The sequence below is a fragment of the Dendronephthya gigantea genome, unplaced genomic scaffold (assembly GCF_004324835.1).
Source record: "Dendronephthya gigantea isolate DGI-Jeju-01 unplaced genomic scaffold, DenGig_1.0 000159F, whole genome shotgun sequence".
Taxonomy (NCBI): Eukaryota; Metazoa; Cnidaria; class Anthozoa; order Malacalcyonacea; family Nephtheidae; genus Dendronephthya; species Dendronephthya gigantea.
The window spans coordinates 269,709-293,807 of record NW_021163169.1 but is presented as its reverse complement, the minus strand read 5'-3'; the positions used below and the strand labels follow the sequence as shown (position 1 = coordinate 293,807).

Genomic DNA, 24,099 nt, shown 5'->3' with positions numbered 1-24,099 from the left:
TTAGGCAAACTATTCCGAAGATCACTACGAGTGACGGGACGGAATTTATAGCCTCATCTTTCCTACGATTTTACAGCACTGGAAAGGTGGATATATATAATACAACATTTAATCGCATCACTGAGCCTGTCGACGAACCAATAATCTTGATACCCAAAGCAGAGAAAATATCACTGGATAACTCTTCCCTAAGTATCTGTCCCTTGGCTCACGCCATTGAAAAGACTAATTATCAATACTTCAGCCTAAACAGTCGTGATGACAGCGCACTCGCTCTCTCATGCAGAAAATGTGACTATAACTTCTACTCTCTGGAAAGAGGAACGGAGAGAGGATTGAATGTAGACTCTGGTTTCCAGTGCCTCCCATGCCCGCGAGGCGCAATATGTGTTCCTTACATTAGATCAAAGTCGAACTTTTGGGGATATAAAACTAGTTCGAATCCGCCTACGTTGGCTTTCATCATTTGTCCATTTGGCTACTGCAGGTCCCCTCCATCTGACAGCACTGAGTACAATGCATGTCAAGGTAAACGTATTGGTTTTATGTGTGGGATGTGTTCATCTGGCTATTCAGAGGCTCTTTGGTCAACGAACTGTACTTTAATACGAAAATGCAACGACTATTGGTTCTGGATTGTATTTCTAGTGTATGTCTTCTTAATGGCAGCTCTCGTCGTCTTCAAACCTCCAATGATAAAATATCCTTTACGACAGATTTTTTGGTTTAAAACGTTTATAGATGGCAGTCGCTTCGCAAACTGGCAAACGGCTTTGTACCGTCACGTTGATCTGGTCCGTGAGGACGACACTGAACAAAACAATCCATCGCACGCGCTGTCTTCATCAGAGCAAACAAAACAAGATAAAAGACAATTTTCGGGTTTATTAGAGATCATCTTTTACTTCTACCAAATATCACAACTGCTTCTCTCGTCGACTTCGCTGGCCAAATTCTTTGAAACTGAATTTCTCATCCCCGTCCTTGGCTTTTTCAACTTCCAGCCAGCTATAACAAATCGTGGTTTTCTCTGCCCCATTCCAGGGCTGACCCCAAAGACAAAGCTTCTTTTTAAAGTTGCTCCGGTTTTTGGGACGCTCGCTGCAATCTTTCTTCTTTATGCCTTCCACGTCCTCATTCGTTGCAAGAGAGGTTCTCTTCGACCTAACATTTCTCCCTACCTTCAAGCCAGCGTCAAAACAGTGTTCCTTGGCTACGTCACCCTGGCTAGTGTCAGTATTTCGCTAATTCGCTGTGTTCCCGTTGCAGGCAAGCTAAGATGGTTCTACAATGGAAACGTCTTATGCTACGAATGGTGGCAATATGCATCTTTCATTTTCAATGGCATCTTTGTCGTTCCATTCATATTCGTTCTTGCTTGGATTCCGTTCAAGCTTCACAACGATAAAATAACCGTCAGAAATTTCCTCCTAGCTGTTGTTTGTCCTCTGTCGTTCTTGTTTCAAAGGCTCTTTCGCATCGTTTGTCGATCTGAAGACGAACATGCCGAGGATAGCGAAAATTTGAGCGCTTTAAAAGAGTTGCTTCTAGGTCCATACGCACAGCCAAATGAAACGAGCAAGCGAGGAGCTTTGTATTGGCAGAGCATTTTGATTGCTCGTCGATTTATTTTGGTTGTAATATTTTGCGTGGTGACCGAGCCATCCATCAGATTATTCTGCATGACGCTTGCTTGCATTGTCATCCTTTGTCTTCATCTCAAAATTAAACCATTTTGAAATTCTTTCTCGAACAGCCTCGAGTCAATTTCCTTGATGTCTTTGATAGTTTTAGCTCTGATCAACCTGTTTAGGTCCGTGATTTCTAGTTCTCATCAAAACATCGAGGGACCTTTGGTGTCAGTTTTCAAAGCTTTCAAATGGCTGCAAGTTCTTATTTTAGGGATGTTTCCGGCAATTCTTATTCTTCTTGTATGCTTTGCAATTATTTCGATATTCGCTCGTTTTCTTTTCGTGTGCAGCAGGGCTTGTCTTGAATGTTTCTCCAAACTTTATCGCAGGAGGTGTTTGGGAAGTGATTCGAGTTCTAGTTTTCGGATAAACGTTTGTGACAGGAACGACGATGAATAGCGAGACTCTTGTCGTGTGTATTGTAAGATACTTGCAAAGTTAAGTTTAGTTGCTAATACCATAGTTATGGCTGTGCCATACATAAATGCATTATTGACAAACATGCATGTTTAATATATGTTTTAGAAATATAATCTAAACTGTATTTATCGTTTCTTTTTGTTACTATAAAAATGCAGATCTTTCAGAATCCTTTTGATTTCTTGGAGAAATCCATGTAATCTATGCGATGCATGCACAGTAGCCCCAGACTATTCTGTCTGTGCATTTTTGAGAACTTGCGCGAAATTATTTGTTTAATTTGTACGTTTTCATTTATAGTGCGGAGTCGATTGACTTCCTCTTTGAAAATGAGTATTATTATATCTTTTGACGTTCGGTTGAGTTCTTTTGCTACACTTTCTTAATATTTTACGCAGTTGCTTGATCATATGAAGGGAGTGTGCTATCAAATAACCCATATTATTATATACTAATTGTAAAAGTTTGGTGTTCGTAGCGTTTCATTGGTCGAAAGCGAATCACGCGAGAGTGACGAATTTTTGATGTCGCCAGCGCGACCCCCTACAGAGTGAGATAACGTGTTATCTGACTTATCTCTTGGGAAATAACAACTTTTATCCATTTGAAATGATGCCTTTTATGAATAGTTATTTCGTTGTTTACCTTGTAGTTTGGTGTTTCTTTGACGAGTAGTATATAATAAAAAACCTGTTTACTGAGAACTCAGAAAACATTATGTTTTGTGGATCTTCAACCATCGATATTTCACTCGAAGTCTCGTGAAATATCGAAAGGTCTCGGGTCCACAAAACATAAAGTTTCCTTCGTTCGCAGTAAATAAGTGTTAACTATTGAAGATTTAATATCCGCTTTGATATATACAATACTGAATCTTTCGTGAAAAGTCAACTTTAAAGAGAATACTGATACATATAAACTTTAAATTAAATTTTATAATTAATTACGGAACAATTTATTAGGAAGACAAGATGAAGCAAAAAAAAATGGAAAAAAGACGCAATACGACCTTGTCATTTAAAGTGCAAGCTGATGATCACAATCATTGACAAATTTCGCTGTAACGTTCAACAAAAATGCTTGTAATTTACATGAGATAACTTTACCCAGAGAACTTAACATAATAAAAAAGCAGTTGTATTGTGACATAAGCGCATCTTTTCGTGTGTATTGCAAAGTTAAATTTAGTTGATAAAGATGATTCTTTCTAGCTATTTAACATTATAAAAAAGCAACTGTATTGTGGCAAATGCATTACTGAATAACCTGTTTCATAAATGTTTTAAAAATATAATATAAACTGTAAACTTCACCCGCGTCTCTTTTTGTGATGATCTTCTTTGAATGCTTAAAATGATATTGACTAATTAATGCAGTTAGAAGGTACGTACAATATTTACCATTTTATACTAGACGTATCAAAAATAAGCATTCTGACTGGCATACTTAATACTCCTCAGAAATGTATACAAATTTGTCGATTAGTTTGAAAGAAAATTCCTCGTTGTATGCGTTGTGTCACTTTTTCGAGCACAACCTGCACTTCCCGGCTATTATTGTTTTATTTAAAATAACAGTGTCGTTTTGCCTTGAATAATTATCTTATGATCAATTAATTACAATTCTAATGACATAATGTAACTCATAAATGTAATGCAATTCAATGTGTTGTAACGCTGATGTCATAGCTTCCAGCGCGGTTGCTGAGACCAATTCCATTACTGTTACCATTCACTTTCGGTGGATTTTCACCCCATCCATCACCATAACTCGAATAAGGATAGGCTGGTTCACCATGTTTTGGGACATCAAGCCCTTGAATGTTAAAAAAGACTTTTTAATTCTTCTTTGTCAATTGTTATGCATGGCATTTGCGAACCAGTAACGATTGTTCATGTCGACCAAAAGAAATGCTGTTTTACGACGATGAAGCTCGAACGGAAGTAGAAAATAGGCCGAACCTCAACCTTAATCCTAGGCATACTTACGCATATGCCATTATACGCTACGCGCTTTACGGGCCTTCAAATTTCTGTCAGGGTTAGATTGTTTTTCTGTTTGAATTTAATGTGTACATTAAAGGACACTATAATTATACAGAGATTTGGAGTGAACGGACGATGAGCTAAGACACTCATCTAAGGGCCTGTTTACATGTTATCCCGGCTAGGCGAGGTAAGAAGCGCCTCAGATCAAAGGCTTAACCTGACCAGTCTCTCATTATATGCAGCTTTCACCTGGTCGGCGTTAGATCATATCAAACTAACGTACATGACGTCATAAAATTTTCAATAACCCTATAACCTAACCGTAATTTAGGTAAAGCCAGAGATACTATTACATATGTATATGATCACTCCTATACTGGGTATGAGGGTAACAGACATTTACACTTTCGTGTACATTTATAAATGTATAAACTTATCATCATTCATCGCCATTTTCATTTTATCATTTTTATGAACCAGCTCTAGAAAGACTTCACGTAAGACTTCAGTTATTATACTTCCGTTATCGCAAAATTTATGACGTCATGTACGTTAGTTCGATATGATCTAACGCCGACCCTTTCACCTCGCCTAGCCGGGATAACTCGCTCCATGTAAACAGAAGAAGGACAGAAGCAAAATGCATCGTTATAAAAAAGTAAAGTTTATCATTAATAAATTTATGTAAAATAAATTATATAGATTTACCTTTAATTTCGATTTCAGAAGGTACGCGAAGAATTTTAAAGAGTTTAAGAGACATAAAAATTATTAAGCCCCAAATCAATGACCAGGCCGAGATTACAATAGCACCAAGTAAATTCCACCCCAGTCTTTTGAACGCCAGCTCATCCCAGTCATAGAACACACCACTTTCTTTGTTGAAGAGAGTAACAGCAATCACGCCCCAAAAACCAGCTCCGTAATGTACTAATTTTAATATGGAAATAATTGTACTGTAAGATTTTTAAATATATTAATTGGTAAGGCATGAAGCCACGCAGTTTTTCGACCAGATATGGCTCACTTTGCTGAGAAAACTACGATTTTTCGCAACTTTTTCCTCGTTTGCTTTTAAAAGCAATAAAAATCTTGGATAAAATTTTTTCACGATTACTAGAGAGACGAAGACCAAAGATTTTATTGTCCTCCTAATTTCCAAGTGAGAAAAAGGACATTATAAACAGGATATGGGATATTTCTTACTAGTTTATATTTTTAATATTTCAGTGTCTGCAGTATATAAAAAATATTCAGCATGCAGATAGTGTAAAGATTCATGCATAGCTAGGCTGCATTCAGCCCGCATACCTGCAACAGCATCGAGAGGATCATCAATCTTCATTTTCTCAATCAGAAAGCTCCACGCCATGAACACAACACCAGCAACAAGGCCAATCACAAATCCAGCCCAAGGATGAACGTTGTTGCAACCAGCACAAATACAACCTTAATGATGGCGAATTTAGGTACAATCAAAATTTCAATCAATGTCAAATATGATATCGAAATAATTAAATATTAATTGGTTAAACTTCGTTGTACAATAGCTATATAAAAATTCCCTACCATCCCTGCCAGACCTCCATTTATGGTTGTCAGCAAGCTCCAATGTCCGTTAAAGAAGCCTGTCGCTATTCGCTTAATAATCATTGCCATAATGGCGCCTCCAGCTCCTAGAGTTTACAAAAAAATTACTTGCTCAGAAATTATGAAACTGTAAGTTATACTAGGGAAATGTAAAATGTACAACTGCAACTAAACTGTTGGATTCATAGGCAAATGAGGAAATTAATTTTTGTCAAATTTGAAAATGAAAGTTGTAGACACCCTGATGAAGGGTTGCAAGACAGAAAAATTGGAGCAACGTTTGCCTATGGAAAAATCACCTTTAAACCTATATTTTAGACTGCAATTGAATGCCTGTAAGAATATTTTTTGCATGATGTTCACGTAATATTGACAGTGTCTGGCGTAATAAACATACCTGACAAGATAGTGTTGACAATGGCTAATGCAACAACTGCTGCATCACCATCTTTGGAAATCGAACCCTGAGAACCACCATTAAATGCGAGGAAACCAAAAAATAAAATGAAACCGCCAAGGGAGACCATCTAGAAGTTGGAATTTTGTTAAATGTATCTCAGCAAAGTGTATAATAAAACGTAATAACTGAAAATTCAGGCGGAAAACTTGCTGTCTTTTCAAGGGACACAGGAATTATGGAATATCTAAAATATAAATACCGGTACAGTATGGCCAAGTAATGTCTTATCATCGCCCTCAAATCTACCAATACGAGGTCCTACAGCGATAGCACCAGTTAATGCCAGCATACCACCAACCATATGAACTACACCACTCCCGGCAAAATCTTGGTACACAATGTCATCGTCTTCAAGTGATTTAATGAGCCAACCATGATCTGACCACGCCCAGTGAGTGACGACTGGATAAACAAAACCTGAAAAGAGTTCATAGAAACCAGAAATAAATTAATACGATCCATTGGTAAAAATCCTTTTTGCAGAGAAAAAGGCGATGCATGTTATGTTGTTAGCAGGAAGTTCAACGTTTCCAAAGAATGTTTGTCAGATAAGTCGAGGAGAATAGGTAAACAAAACTGTACTGAATCTGTAGATGATAGATGAGAAACCGCATTTTAAAATAGTCGAAAAGAGTTCACTAGCAACAGATGAAAGCATAATTTATATTCAATTATGGAAAGCCATAATTCATATTCATAAATTTTATAACTTATGCATGCTTATATAATTATAGTACATTGAGATAGATATAAAATTAATAAAATGAAGGACCAAACCTTCATTGAAGATTGAAATAGTGAAAAAATCCCTGGTTTAAATCATACAAGTGAATGAGCAAAGAGCAGTACCCAAACTTAGTTCAGGGCTGTGAACACAAACAACTGTGGTATAGACAACCTTTGAGTGGTTTATTGCTCTTGCTCTTGTACATGTAAGAATTAATTTGGAAATTCATATATATTAATTGACACAAATAAGTTTCCTTATTATATAAGTGCTTTGTATTTTAAATGTGATTGGTTCATTCGTAGTCACATGACTTTAAATAAATGCAATGTTTCCCGCCAGGGAAACAAGTGAAAAATTGTTGCCCGCTTCATGTCATAACAAAGTAAAGTGGGTTTCTAAATGATTTTTAAATGAAATTGTTGTGTAACATGTATGTTTTCGTTCCTATATAACAAAACACTTAATGTACACTACCTCGGGAAATAGTGAGTTTTGTTTTTCCTCGAGTCTCAATGTTTCCCTCGACTTCGTCTCGGGAAACATTCAGACTCTCGGGAAAACAAAACTTACTATTTCCCTCGGGAGCATACATTAAGTGTATATTATTGAGCTGCAAAACTGTGTAATGTGTTTGGTTTGTGTTTCCTCGCTTTTCTATTTGGGCATACAGTGTGAAATGGCATTGTCGTCGCACTTGTGATATTATAGCTATAGCAAAGAAGATGATTTTGAGAAAATTGGAATCTGTAGCAATGATTTCTTACCTGTTATTAATGCAGAGTAAACAAGATAAGCGATGAACTCAGCTCTCTCTGCAATGGCTCCGCTGACAATGGTGGCAGCTGTGGCAGCGAATACAAACTGGAAAAACCATTTCGCATAATCATTCTCATCAAGACCAGACAAGGCAAAGTTATCATGACCAATGAAAGCATCACCATTTCCCTTAAACTTATCACCATCTCCGCCAAATGCAAATGAGTATCCAACTAACCAATACACAGTCGCGCCACAGACTAAAGTGATGGATAATATTATAGATGGATAATAATATATAACGGAATATTCATGTTATACTCGACCTTAAAATTTTTTTTTTCCAATATTTTGCTATATTTGTTTTTGTTTGAATTATTATAAAATGTTGCGTTTGGGACAATTTGAACCCAAGTGCACGGTCTCTGGACCTTCGTTTTCAGAAAGTTCAAACAACAACTGTCCGTGATAATAGCCTCTTAAGTTGATTGATTTTTTGAATAAACTACTTTAGGTTTTGCTGTTAATAACTGTATACAACATGCATTAGGAACTACATGAGAAATCTGGCGAAACACGCACGTATTCTCAGAATAATTGGAAGCAGTAGCTACTTACATAAATCCAATGTGTTCTTGATCAAGATGTTTGTTGTGTTCTTTGATCTTACCGAACCAGCTTCAAGGAATGCAAAACCAGCTTGCATAACTAAAAATTGAATGAGCGGGGTCTAGATTTAACTCATTAATCTACCAGTACCCAGTTTACCATTGAAGAAACACGAACCAATCAAATTCGGTAAAACTATCAGATCAACCTATCGATTTTTAGCGAAATAGATCAGAGAGAGGTTTGTCGAAAGTGTCTAGTGGAAGTCAAATCTGAACCTCACTACCATCACTCTTACTGAGGGATTTTAATAGGCATGGTTTCTCTCAAAGGAGCTCACAGGGAACAGTGGGGGGCCGGGGCAGCCCCTGTCACATATAAATTTTTTGTAACACTGTCATGATAATTATATGCATCGCCTGAAACTTGAGTGGAGTTCGCAAAAGATTTGAGGGAGACAAATTAAAGTCTTTTAGGGAAGTATGGGTGCATGACCCAAAAAAAATTGAGTAGAAAGTAATCGATTTCCCAATAATATTGTTTACAATATAATTATATAAGAATATATGTAGGTATTTTGTACTCCAACATATAACATTTTTTCGTTGCAGCATATTGACTCATAAAACTTCCGTACCGTAGGCGTTGAACTAGCGTAGTTAATTGTAAAGGCATGCAGACTTCGCGAAATTTCTGTCTTCCATTGAAGTTTCAGAACCCCACATAAAGTTCCACAGTATTAAGCAACTATAGTACTGTCATTAATGCAGCAGGCTACTCGACAACTGATTTAATATACTGAGTATAACTGAATTGCAATAAATGAAATCAACTTGTATTTTAGATATGCAGTACAGTAAAAAGCAACATTTATTGCAGTTTTTAGGAATATTGGGAAAGACGTTACAGTTGTCTAAAAAACTCGACTCGTTTATCAAGAGAACGCTGTTATTCTTTAAACATTTGTGTTGTGTGTACATGTGTGTGGGTGTTTTACTAATATTCTTTGAAGTGAACTGCTCGAAACCGCAAAGAGAACGTTAGACTTCCTGATGGTTCTGCACGTGGAGTGGGCGAGACCTAATGATGTAAACCTTACATCATCATGCAGGTTATGCAACATCATTATGTTTAAAGAGCATGTCATCTATCTGCTTAATAACAGGTACTTGGAATTTTCAAGTGGTAAATTTTGAGTCCTTTGCAACCTCAAGCGAATGTAAGACTTTTTTGTTTGATCAAATTTTTGTCCTAATCATTAACCCATAATGACTTTATTTTACGAGTTATTTTTACTCGGAAATTGATTGAAAATTTTGAATACAATTCCAAATAAGATGAGCCGCAAACTGCTAAAGAAAGAAATAACAACAGAGTGAACGGACACTAAATACTGAAAAACAGGAAATGTTTGTACATCAAAGTATCAATAACATCGATGCGGAATTTGAGATTATTTAATTGAGAGACATTGCTCGATAAAAAAAGAAACAAGCAGTACCACTGTCGGTGGTAATCAATAGAAGGCACGGAGAAGTATATGTACATATAGCAATTTAGGGGCAGGTACTGATTCTCCGCTAATTTGTTTGTTCCTAATCTTAAGCGCCTTTTTACACACACTTAATTTATTGGCACAATTTGGATAAAATGAAAAGACGAGATTTAGTTCGTCCTCAGGCTACCAATACAATAGGGCCGAGCACAGACGAAAATGGTACGGGTACCCATTTTTTGCTGTGTTCTTGCCGTTTCTACCATATAAAGGAAATTGCCCTAAAGTAGCAATATCGCAATCATTGTTATATACTCAAAAATAGCACTATGATCACAATAATAATATGGATATGTTGTATTGCGTGCATACTGGCGAGTGTTTTCATGTTCTACAACAAAGGGTACTATATTCATTTTATTAGGCAATTCAATTTAAACGTTTTTGTAACCAATGCCCTAAGGTAAATAATCACTGTTACAAACATGCATGGCATGGTAGCTTTTTATATAACATAGATAACACAAAAAAAACTAAATAGTGAAATACTTGCATGAAGTATCGAAACAGCAGCTGCAGTCCTGAAGACGTGTATCTTTGTATCAAGATCTGCCTATCTGACAATAATTCCCATCATGCGTGCCCAGAACAAAGAAATAAGTAAAATAAATTAATACTAAATACTTCTTGCTATTCATCTGTTCACGCGTTCTAAACATGGACTTTGGAACTAAATTCTGAACGCTTTGAAAACTCATTTGTTTTAAAGAAGAATATGCGGCAAATTGAAACAACACAAAATTAATCCATTTTAGATAATCATTATCATGATTTGTTTGCATATATAGGGGAATGAACTTACAATATAACACGTTATGCCTCAGGATTTTAGTCTTAAGAACCATCACAATAAATTAGAATTTCGATTTTCATGCACATGCACGACAATTATGGGTTTCTCTTTGCGGGTTAAGTTGAACATCCTGTTGACGAGAAATGTGAAAATTCACTTCTGCCGGAAATTTTTTCTTCGCTGTATTTATGAATGCTTTTAATTTCTTAGTTTCAAACAATGAAAACATGCAATCATAGACATGGCATGTAGGTTCTGAATAAGGTCTGGGTCACAAAGTTAATAACTTTACACCTTTAAAATATGGTGCATGGCTTATAGTGAGCAGTCAAAACCTTTTACCGCCACGTAACAAACAGATAATAACAGTTGACGAATATTTTTAGTTCGTATAGTAACAATTATTTATATTCTGACTATGCGGAGAACAAAAAATGCTTTCCTCTCGATGAGTTTATTTCCCCTCTTTTCACTGCAGCAGCTCTACCCGACTTTGGGGCTCTCCTTTATACGCAGAAAACGAGAAGATCGGTCCTGTTGTATTTCAGTGCAGGCAGATAACTGATATTTTGGAGTATTTCAAAAACTTTGCATTCAAGTATATGATTATTTACATCTGGGGCCGGTTGTATGAAAGCCGGATAGCGCTATCCACCGGATAGTGATTTTTTCAACCGTTCTAAAAATGCTTAAAAAGCAATAAAATCTCGGCTTTGGAATTAAATATTATTAAAGAGGATTATTAGGATGCATTAGGAATACTAAGATTTAATCTAACTATTTATATTAAGTTATACCTAACAACAGGTGATTTACAAGCGATTGAAAAAACACTATCCGGTGGATAGCGCTATCCGGCTTTCATATACAACCGGCCCCTGCTTAGCACGGAAAATAGAGTTTTATACCGCTATATTCTTAAGGAAATACTTTATTTCAATTCAAATATGAATATGACCGATCTGACCATCTTCGCCGTTCAAAAGAAAATCGTCCTGTGTACAAGACTGGTATTTTAATATACTAGATGTTGCATGGCTCTATTATTAAATACAATAAATGAAGCTGCATGAAACTATCGATAAAAAAACAGCTTCCACAGTTGTTTATATTGGAAGATAACCTCATATCCTAATGCTGCATGGTACAGAACAATTAAATGTAACTTCAAATTTTGCACGAATTGAGCAAATGTGGTTTCGGGTAAATACTTACAGAGTACAATGAAGCCATTTACAATAAGGAAAAACTGGTTGAGGTTGGATTCCAAAGTCATGTTAAAAAAGAGATCTCCGCGATGTTATGTCCACAAAATAAGAAGATGAATGAAAGATTAAAGGCCGTGTTCACATTCTTTATGTGCTGAATATTTCATAAGCCAAGTGATTAACATTGAATGCATAATTATACGTAATAGACTTTAAGGTTGATTAAATACTGCTCGTATACAGTATAGGAACCAAAAGAATTTTAGGTAGTAGCATGCATTTTTGCCTATACTAACCAACTGACAACTGGTTAGCCTAAACTAACCAACTGACAACTGGCTATATTACTCAAACAAATAAGTATTTACACTCGTGTCCCGTGCAGTTGCACTTATTTCAACGGATTAAGGACCTCCCATACAAACTCCCTTTGAATTCTCATTGTGTAAGAAGCTGTTGCATTTCGCAGTGCGTGATGAAATAATAGATCTTAGCCTAGAAGGACAGCGGTAAATGGCTGTTGCGATGCAATAAAAAGCTTAAAATAAAACTCAAGTGCAACTTATTGTACCCGCCATCCCGCTCATTGAAATAATAAACAAGATTGGATTTAAAGAAGTCATGCACGCAATTTCAAAGTTTTTCACGCAATTCAAATTTCTGTGCTTTTGTGAATACACCCGAATTTCCCTAAGAGGAAAAATGGAAGAAGAGCAGGGACAAAATTAGGAAATTTCCGGCGCATGTATGTATGCATGGGTAGCTAAAAAAGGAACTTTCCTTACTAGATCTTGATCATGACTTGATTATGCAAACATTTATCACTTTATATCGATTATTTAATGTGGTTTGCATCTTTTGAGTTCACCGCATCATTTGAAAAGCAAATTTTATACTTGGTGGAATATGGGAAGAATTTTTTAATGTACCGAAACATCTCGACGCTTTTAATTCAGAACGAGATTCATTATTTTAAAATATATCAGTAAAAATGTTGAATCAATCAAATGTGGAATCACTATTTCAGGAGATCTAATTAGCTAAATCAACTAAAGTATAAAACTGAAAATATCTAAGCTTCCTAAGCATACTGGATGGCATTCAACATTCTTAAACAGGGGCCAGGCCGGATAGCGCTATCCACCAGATTGGGATTTAATTGTGAACCGTTCTAAAAATGCTCGAAAAGCGATAAAATTTCATATTTAGGACCTGCAATTATTAAAGAGGATCCTTGATTTAGGAATACTAAGATTTATTCAAAGTTATAGCAAACAAGGGGCGAAATTTAAAGCGATTGAAAAAAACACTATCCGGTGGATAGCGCTTTCTGGCTTTCATACAACCGGCCCCAGAACGCTATTAGATTCCCTCGCATAACACAGCCTCTATAATAACTATGCAAGTTTCTATAATAATGGATATACACTCGTGTGCATCAGTTGTTTTCAATATCAGCGAATTACACTAAAAAGCGTGTTATACAATGCAAGCTTATGCGGTTACAGTTTCTTTTAAGCAACTCTGTATTTGATGTAAAATTTGTGAGTCCGTGTTCACAATCTGAACCTGCATCAGTTCGGATTGCAGTGAACAAAAAAACATGCCCCTGCCGAAAAAATGAGTAGATGTTAAGTACAGTAGCGATTAAGCGTGTGTGGATTTACATTCAAAATAAAACATAAATTAAACTTGACTATTGAGTGTGACTTTTTGATATCCGATCTTGTTTTGTTTCGTGCGCGGCTCATAATAATTACGGGTAATAATTGCTGTAATAATTACAAACTAGATGTTACGATTGCAAGGAATGTGCTTCCGCTGAAAAAATGATGCGCATATACTGTATACACTCATGCATGCAAAATTGTTGATTGTATTATTGAACGCCCATGCAAGATTTGGTAGGATTTCTATGGTGACATCTTCATAAATCTTTTTGTCTAAATCTGCTTGTCCTACTCTAAAAACAACTTTTATAATTTGCAGGAAAGCAGATATTGTCGACAACTCAACAGCCAATCAAATATATTGATCTTGTCTGGCTTATGTTACAAAAATAACGTCAAAGAGTCGACACTATGACAACGTTTCTCGCTGATGTACTCACTGACACCATTTTAAATGAAAAATTATAAAACCTTCAGTGAAATTTACATTATTAAGCAATCAGATTAAACGATAGGGTTCAACTATGGCGATTCAACTTAAAACTTTGTAGATTTATCAACGTGTCAAGAATTTTGAATTTTATACAAAATTGAAATTTAAAAAGACCTATTGGTGCTTAGATATATATATAAAATTAAAAAGCAACTCTAAATGAGTTTCTAAAGGTATAGGCCTGATGCGTAGATGAAGTTGATAAAACGCTGAAAACATGTTTAAAATAACAGACAAAGTATATCTAAGCGCGCAAAATGTGCTAAATGTTACTGGTTAATTGGTGGTCGATCTTACGTACATTTGTATTTCGTGGTGTAATCTAGGTACATGTTTAGCCCAAACCTCTATGGCCGCGCAAACAACTTTTGTCAGTCACAAAAGATACAAAACCTACATGTGCTACGGACGTTTCACCAGATATGAAATAAAGCAGTGTGTTTAGTCAAAATGAGGTTCTTGCATGGCAACACTTATAACAACACTTATAGCTACTCAAAAAAGCTTTTTATTACCAATACGTGACTAAGTTGTTATACGATCAGTGCATGACTGTGCATGCGCATGCACAAAGAAAAAAGATGTGTTTCTCATAGAAAACCCAATATTATACCTCACACGATTCCTTTTATTCATTCATGTGGCAAATTTTGACTTAGTCTTGGGATTAATTTTTTAGGCACCATAACTTCGCCCATTTTAAAATCGCATAGGGTAGCAATCCAAAAATTTATGCATTATAAAGATTTATACCTATTAATGAAGTGGATGATCTTTGAAGTTATACTATACGCAACCATATATGTTAAATACCAAATTTTGATTCATTGTTTTGCCTTATATGTACCGTATACCAAACCTATAAGCCCCGTTTTTACTACACTCAATTTATTGGCACGGCACAGCAAAAATTTGTTTAAGTCAGTGCTAAGTCAGTCGGTTCGGCACATGAAAAGTTCAATGTCTGAAACGGGTCTAAAACTTGTATATTCATATAGGCAGCGCTGGCACTATATACACGAATAATAAAAATATTTAATAAGTATTTGGGTCTTAATTCAATAATGACAGTTGTGCCATATTTAATGTTCTCGACAAAAACGTTATAGCCTTAAAGGGCGTAAAGTAGGCACGATCTTTTCACGTAAGTTGAAAGTGATTTTATAATTTACTAAACAAAACCGGCTATATATGGCTTTCTACCTATATCTGATGGTTTACGCATTTCCAAAGTAATAAATAGTAAATCATAATTAAGAATTAGTTCACTATAATTATTTATTATTCATTGCCTTATCTCTTTACCCGCGATATAGGTTTGTTGTTTTGAGTCCCGGTTCAGACGCCGTACGTGCTTCTCAGCCGAACTTAATAATTAATTATAATGAATTAGACGAATGAGAAGCTGGGCGTCTGAGTCAAATATGCACTGTACTTAAATTAAAGTTCAGCACGGCGAAATTAAAAAGTTTGCCTTGTTGAAGCGTGTTGCACGCCTCAAGCACGTGTTAGTTCTACAGCCGTTCTTTTCAAGAGCCGTACGAAATGCATAAAATTAATCACGACACACATCTATATGATTTCATACATCTATCAGTCGTGATTGGTCCACGCTTGGCATTTTTGCATGCGAAATCGCTAGTTTGCCATTCAATATGGCATGCGGTATACCCTCAAAATGTTTGCGCCACGTTCATTTGGGTCAGTGGTGTACCGCCCAAGAATATTTCATTAAGTAAACATGGCGGCTGTTTCAAATGTGCGATTTTCGTTGGAAGAAGTGTTAAGTCAACGAAAACGCCGTTGAACAGCCGTCAAACTATTTGACAAAAGTTCAGGAGGCAATTGAGAGTTTGGCAGTTGAGCGTGAGTGTAGTAATGCGGAGGCTGTCACTGGGGCATGTGTTAAGCAAGTTCAAGCTATGCACTTGCATGCATGGAGAATCTGCCAAGTAATTTTTTCACAACTTTTTCAAGTTTTCACAACTGTTAAGAACCATCTCAAAGCTCTATATTCCTTTTTAACTATAAGAAAGTAATAATCCTTATATAGCTGGATATTGCCTCCAAAATCATAGATTTACGTACTAATATTTTGAAGGCAAACCAGCAGACTAATATAGTGAATGTGAACTTCCCTTCTAATGACTAGTTTTCCAGTTGCTTTTCCAGTCAGAAAATCAAACTGCTGCCAGATAGTAAATCAAACAACTCAAATAATTTCAAGAACCAAACACAATTTTGTTTTTTTTTGCCACAGCCACCCCCAACAATTTGATGAAAAAAAAATTTTCTTCTGCCACCATTTTAAGATAAAAAAACAATAATTAAATTTAAAATGTATTGATAGTCCTCTTTTTGATTTTCATGCATGAACAACTAAATGGTACTGCATGACATTGTCTATCATTAGGCTGCAATGGTCCTCTAAGATTCTACATTGAAAAGAAAAATCATCAGCACTTTTTCAGAAAAATATAACTAGAATGCACTAAGATTTTTAACCCTTGGATACTAGTGGATACTTGAATACTAGTGGAGTGCATGGAGCTTTGAAGAGTTTATACAAATGAGTATGGGTTTACAACACAAGTTTTCGTCTTAATATATCTATTTTAAAAATAGAAATCAAACATACATACTTCATGCAAAAATTACAAAACTAATACACTAATAATCAAGATGCATGCAACATATGCATAGCATATTCCTGTGTGTTTAACATACACAGTTATGTAAAGTGTTACTGTTCATATTTGTTGTTATATTGTAAATACATTTAGGTTAAGACATTGCAAGTAACCAGAACACTATTCAAAACTAATAGTACTGATCTCAATACTTTGTCAAACTATTATAGTAACCAGTGCACGCTTAAAAACGATCAGGTTGATGCAATATTGTATGAACAGGATTGATCAATGTTGTGCGGCCGACATTGTTCAGAGTTGTTATTAAGATGTATTAGCATATTCCAGTGTGCTTACATACACAGTTAGTATGTTACTGTATATTTTACATTTGTACATTATTTGGTTAAAGCCCACTTATATAGTGTTGTTATATTGTAAATACATTTGAGACATTGCAACTAATCAGAACAATAATCAAAACTAATAACAGTGCTAAATATTTCTGCTTTGTAGTAAAATTCTTCATATACACAATTTTGTATGTTTACATAGTCAAATATATTAATAAAATATATTGGACATTAATAAGAAACAATATCACAATCATGACAGGGTATTTGTTTTATGCATCAATTTGGAGTATGACACATGCCATAAATAGAATGAATCATGATAAACATTACTACCAGTCATTAAAACTTATATCAATTCTGCAATCAATCATCAATTATTAATTCACATGTCAAAGACCATTAATTTATAACACTATTTGAGCTATCCTTGCATATTTTGATTTTACAATCATAAGCTATTAAGCATATTAATATATTTGTGAGATATTAATTGTTATGTAGATTTAGGTGTTGACAAAGACATGCCCAGATATTCATATGCTAAAAAGTTGCCACAAATCCTTTTTAAAATCCAAATTTGTAAACCCACTAAAGGCCCTTATCTAATCTTTCAGAAATGTTCGATTCTGTTAATTATAAATTAACTCCTATGTAGCTACAGAGTAACCTTACTGAGAAATATAATCATGTGGGATTTGTTTAGTATGTTGCACTTAGATGTTGCACTAGTAAGATTTTTAGTTAACCGCTAAACTGAAAAAGAGCTTTCTCAGTAGAACAAGTACAATCATTCTGGCATTAGATAAGCAGGGTATACACTGCATGTGAGTGCATTTACTGCATTAAAGCCTAATGAGTTAAATATTGACAAATATGAAATATACAATAAGTATTGACTAATTTTTAGTGAACCATTACACTGCAGGGCTTCCTAACTGACAACTAAAATCATCTCGGTTGAACAGGTAATAAAAAACATATATTAGTAGCATTGAAGCTCAGTGAGTTAAAGATCATAAATTTAGGTTTTTGAGAGTTCATCTCACAATGTGGAGTAATGTCAAGTTTTCAACAAATTTTAGCAAACTAGGAAAAATATATGCATATAACAAATTTATCAATTGTATTAACATACAATAGGCTTAAGTTAAAAAGGCAAAATGGCCCAGAAATATAGAAAATCGGTATGGAAATTTAAGTCGATCAGGTTTATAGCCGCAAGTCCATATCATATACACGAAAGATGGCAAGTCAAACACGAAATATACAAGTTAAATATATAAAAACAAACGCATAAACGTTTCTTATCTTATCATCTATACGTTTTAGCTTCTGGGATACGCATTTTGCTTTTTTTTGCTTAGTCTCCACAGCTTGCCATGCAAGTCTTTTGTTGCGCATATGTTCCCCAACATTGAATCTACGGGAATGAGATGCCTTTCTAAAAGCCATGATTCTGAGTTTCCTAGCTCATTTTTGTCACAAAAAAAAACATACGATTTTAGATTGGTTCCTTGGCTTGTAAAATATACCAAAAACGTACAAAAGTAACCTCACACAAAGAATGCTATACAAGCCGAATATGCGGTTGTTGAAACTTAATTTCCGCACGACGCCATTTGCGCCAAATGCCTCTGACAAGAAGCTCGCTTGAAGCAAAACATTTGCCGTTACCATAGCAATATTGATATCAAAATAAACCTCTTGTTACCCTCTATAACACTATTATACCCCCAAACACCTCACGAAGAAAGCGCTCCGGAAAAACATAGCCGAATATAAGGAATTCTCCGCTCGACAAATTCATTACCACTCTTCAGAAAATGTCGCGCGCCGCCAATAAAACCCGGCGCATTCTAATTGTTCAATTTAGCGTGCGAAAATGCCAAGCGTGGTCGTCTATTTCTTGCACGCGCGCCATGCGGTAAGCAAAACAACCGTAATGGCTGCTTGCGTTCATTATTAAAGGAAATCAAAGTATGAATGCATTCGTTGTGAAAGTAATGATTGTAACATATTACATGTTCTTCGCCTGAAACAGACGATTCATTGCTCGGCTGGATTGTAGGGAAAGCTGTGTGTTATTGTTCAACCTGTACTTATCAAAATGAATCCGACGAATCAGGCTCTACAAACATTTCATCGGCGAAATAGCGCTGTTAAGTACAGCTCGCGAGAAACACGCCTGCATGTATGAATAAATTGAGAAGTACGCCTATCTTAGTCGACTAAAATATTGATTTTGTTCGGCTCATGGAAAGCACAACATCTGAACTAGGCCTAAGAAAACAAAAGTCATGCATCTCGATTTTTAGAACTCTCCATTCGAGGATAAGCTTATCTAATATATTTCTAAGGCAATCATATATTATGTATCGCAAAATCTTTGGAGAGTAAAACATAACTGCATGATAGCTACTAATAATCATACACCAGTTATAATCATAATCAATAGAAAGCCTAAACTTTAACAGCAGAAATATCAGTCAAACATGGGCAGTTGTATAACGGAAAGCTCACTGACCATTACAATAGGTCCCACTTTTAACAACTGAGGTAAAATAGTTAAAATCACTTACACACAATGATGAAACCATTCATAAAAAGGAAAAACTGGTCCATGTTACTTGTCAAGGATTCATAATCAGCCTCCATATTGAAAGAAACGCACTTTTCAAACTTCGAATTAAACGAAGTTTTGATTTGTTTAAACACAGGAAAATTGATGTAAGTTCATGAGATTAGCTGCAAGAACTGTGGGAGTGTCATATGTTTTATAGGTGTTTTATGTTAATGATGTCAATTATAATCATGATACAGGGTGTCAAGAAAAACCTCAAAACCATTGAAATCACCAAAAACAATGTAATAGCTAGAGTTTGGAAGCCTGAGCACCCTGTTTGGTCCCACAAGTGTATAAATAAATGTTTGACATAAGCATTTTTATGCATAATGAATGACAGTAAAATTTGTTTGTTTACCCACAAATGACAAATATTACCAATATGCTTTGCATATATGGTTATTTAAATTTACAACTAAAGCACCATGACCTTCGACATGTCCTTAATTCTCTAGCAAATTTTAGATTTTTGTGGGCCTATTTCGCCTTTTTTAAGTTGCGTTAATCCCTGCGAACAAAAATTCGCGAACAAGTCATTCAAATTTTAACAATAGTTGATTTCATTAGTTTTGCGGTTTTTTGGGCACCCTTGTATACCTAGTACTTTTCAAACTACTGTATTTAATGATGCATTCAATATTAAAACTCGTCTTTGTGGGAAAGACTAATAATACACGTACAGTATAGGAACTCCCACGTTACAGCAAAAAATTCCCAAGTTTCAATATTTATTGTAATGAATGATAGTTGTTATGGCGTTCTTTATAATTGAGAAATTGCTAAGGATTATCGGCCACAAGCCTCGCAACGTGCACGTATACGTAATTAAGTATTCTTTGACAAATTTCTTCTTTTCATATAATCAATCAATTCAATTATTCAAATCGTCCATAATTTATTATAGCTATATGTCATGCAGTGTTTCGTGACGGTGGCAAAGGGTCCAAAATCTATATTTTGATGAGGAATTGTTTTAACTCTGATAATATAGAAACAAATACACGTATGTAGTAATCTCACCAATATAGCTACTAGTGTACACGGCCAATTTGGTATACCATGCCTGGTATATTTCTTTGAACTTTTATGTCATTGAAATATATAGCTACATTTTGAGCTATGCAACTAGAGTGAAAGCCATAGACCGACGCTTTTTTCCCGCCCAACAGCCAAACATCAGTGAAAATTGGAAAGCAAATGGTTTAATGCTGCATGTATATGTTATTACTGGCGCGGTGGGTTTTCGGAGTGCCAAGTGAAGGTGCATGCCCTCCCCTAGATTAAGAGTTTCCTTTTGGGAATTGCAAACTACGGATAGATTCAAAACAGAGAGCTATAGATAGCAACGGTGCTTTATATAAGTTCATTTGCATTCGTATCGGCGCATGAAAAGTTCAAAGTCTGAAACGGGTCTAAAGCTTGTATAATCTATTTATATGCATGGGCAGCGCTACTATACACGAATGATAAAAATATAACTATTTGGATCATCATTCAATAATGACAGTTCAGTGAATGACCACTTAAGGCATATTTAATGTTCTCGCCAAAATGCCTCATTCAGCCTTACAGTGGGCACGTAAAGTGGGCACGATCTTCTCATGTAAGTTGAAACTTGAAAGTGTTTTTATAATTTACTAATACAAAACTAGGGCTATATGACTGTGTCTGATGGTTTACGCACTCTCTAAAGTAATAGTAAACCATAACAAAAATTTGTTCACCATAATTTATTCCTTCTATGCCTTATCTCTCTACCTGCGATATACGTTTGTTGTTTCTAAGAAAACTAAGGTCATGCATCTCGATTTTGGAACTCTCCATTAGAGGATTAGCCCATAAGATCTAATATTTCTACAGAATCATAGATTATACATGATACATCGCGAAATCTTTGGAGAATAAAACATAACAGATAGCTATCATTATTCATACATTAGCTATATCATAATCAATTTAAAACCTAAACTTTAACAGCAGGAATATCAGTCAAACACGGACAGTTGTATAACGGAAAGCACACTGACCATTGCAATAGTTACCACTTTTAACAACTGAAGGAAATTTAAAACAGTTAAAATCACTTACACACAATGATGAAACCATTCACAAAAAGGAAAAACTGGTCCATGTTACTTTTCAAGGTTTCATAATCAGCCTCCATATTGAAAGAGACACACTTTTCGAACTTCGAATTGAATTAAGTTTTGTTTTGTTTAACAGCACAGGATGATCGATATAAGCTCATGAGCATATATATATATAGTTGCAAGAACTGTGGGAGTGTGTTTTATAGGTGTTTTATGTTAATGATGTCAATTATAATCATTATAGTATTTTTAAAACTACTGTATTTAATGATGCACTCAAAATTAAGACTGTTGCATCGCATTTACCGATATTGTAAAATAAAAAGACAAAGATTCAATAACATTGTCACGTCACAGTATTTATATACATTATATATAATTAGACTTCTGGTGTTCATCAAAGGTAGTTTATAACTTATGCAACATGTCTAAAGTATGAAAAGGAAGCTACTCGACGTATCGACCAATAGGCGCGCACGCGTCTGGAGAGTAGGTGTTTAGTGTCTTACAAACCTCTTATAGGAAGCTTTTCAGTGCGGATCCAGTGCATGGGTAAGGCGGAATAAATTACTATAATATAGATTAAAACCCTAACTATATAACCCTAAAAAATGAGCGTTGTTATTAGGCAACTTCGTTGAATGAGGTTGGTTATTATGATATAAAATTAAGCTGTGTAATTTATTCTGCCATGCACAAGCTGCCATGCAAGTTGCTATGCACAATTGATGAGAATTTATTGAAGAGGCTGTGCGCTGGCTATTTTGCAATTCTCCTTAGGGGGCTATTTTGCTATTCTTCTATTCCCAATATTGGACTTCACCCAAAAGGGGTCATAGCTAAAAGATAGGAATCCCAAATCGCGAAAGAGCCGTGGATCCCCATGACACAAACAGATTATGTATACATACAACACACAACATATTAAGTGCTCACATTGACGCAAAAATGAGCACTAAACCGCAGTGAAGCCAGTAATCATGCATCTTGTAATCAGTTAATGATCTATCCGTAAACTAGATTTGCCAGCAATAAAACATTATTTGATCAACGAAATTGTTCTGTTACTTTTTCAGATTGTTATAAAGCTATTCAGGAAAATAAAAAGTATCCCAAAAATAGCGGATATCCGTCATTGTGGGAAAGGCTTAAGACCCACACATGCATGCAGGACGCGAATTTTATTTAATAAATTTTAACCTATCATAATATTCTTGTATATCACATAACAATAATACATTTTGACTGCTCTGGCGTCCATAGATTCCTAATTTTGCTTCCATAATTTAATTTATATGCTTCTGAAAACTGACTGAAATTCACGCCGCGAATGTGTCGACCTTAATATACATAAATAGGAACTCCCACGTTACAACAAGAACTTCCCAAGTTGCAATGTTTATTGTAATGAATGATAGTTGTTGTGGCGTTTTCTATAATTGAGAAATTGCTAAGGATTATATAAGCCACAAACCACGCAACGTGCGCATACGTGCGTCATTATTCTTTGACAAGTTTCTTATTTTCATGTAGCTAATCAATCAATTCAAATCGTCTATAATTTATTATAGCTATATATGTCTTACGGTATTTCGTGACGGTGACAAAGGGTCCAAAATCTATATTGCCATGCCGAATTTTTTTTATATTGAAACCAATACACGTAGTAATTTCATCAATAGCTACTAATATATCCGGCCAATTTGGTATGCCACGCATGGTATTTTTTTGAACATCTATACAGTATGTCATTGATATATTTGCATTATGACCCGGCGAGCTATGCAACTAGATCGACGCTTTTTGCCCATTAGCAAAACATCAATGGAAATTTGAAAGCAAATGGTTAACTGCTGCATGCATGTATCATTATTATTAGTGGCGGTGGGTTTTCGGTGTGCCCAGTGATTGTGCCATCCCCTAAATTAAGGGTTCCCCCTTGGGAATTGCAAACTACGGATAAAAGCGAAACAGAGGGCATCTACGTATAGAATTTCTTATCAATGTCGTTATGGTTAATATATATAATAAATTTGCACAGGTGTTTCACGATGTCCGAACTCTGTACTTTAGTTACCGTGCGCCATCTTGAACTTTGAACATTAAATATCGCGTGACCCGTTTGTATATACGTCGTCACAGAAGACGTCAATAAATTCCGATCGGAATGAAATACCTTAAATACATTTCGAAAAAACTACCTCAAATACTTAGGCAGATTCTCGAAAAACTATTAGCTATATAAAAGGAAGTTATTAAGCAGTCAAGGTTCTTTCTTTTACTAAAAATATACTCAGATACCTCTCTATCAAAGATTTTTATGTCGCTGTGCTGTCCCTGTGGAATGATATGCATGCAAGAGAAAAATGGAACTTTATAGAATGACGAGTCTATACTTATAATTTTAATACAATAAGTGTATAGCCTGAACTGAACT

At 35.3% G+C, this 24,099-nt stretch overlaps 1 protein-coding gene across 1 annotated transcript; it reads right to left on the bottom strand.

The window, feature by feature from the left end:
- Positions 1-3,077: 3,077 nt before the first annotated feature.
- Positions 3,078-11,931, bottom strand: LOC114537546 (putative ammonium transporter 1). Its single transcript, XM_028558596.1, has 9 exons — positions 11,808-11,931; positions 8,254-8,343; positions 7,644-7,895; positions 6,349-6,566; positions 6,087-6,216; positions 5,667-5,775; positions 5,411-5,547; positions 4,808-5,029; positions 3,078-3,926 (listed from the first exon to the last, which is right to left on the bottom strand). Exons 1-9 carry the CDS (start codon positions 11,866-11,868, stop codon positions 3,772-3,774), a joined length of 1,374 nt encoding a protein of 457 aa, XP_028414397.1. The 5' UTR covers positions 11,869-11,931; the 3' UTR covers positions 3,078-3,771.
- Positions 11,932-24,099: the final 12,168 nt, after the last annotated feature.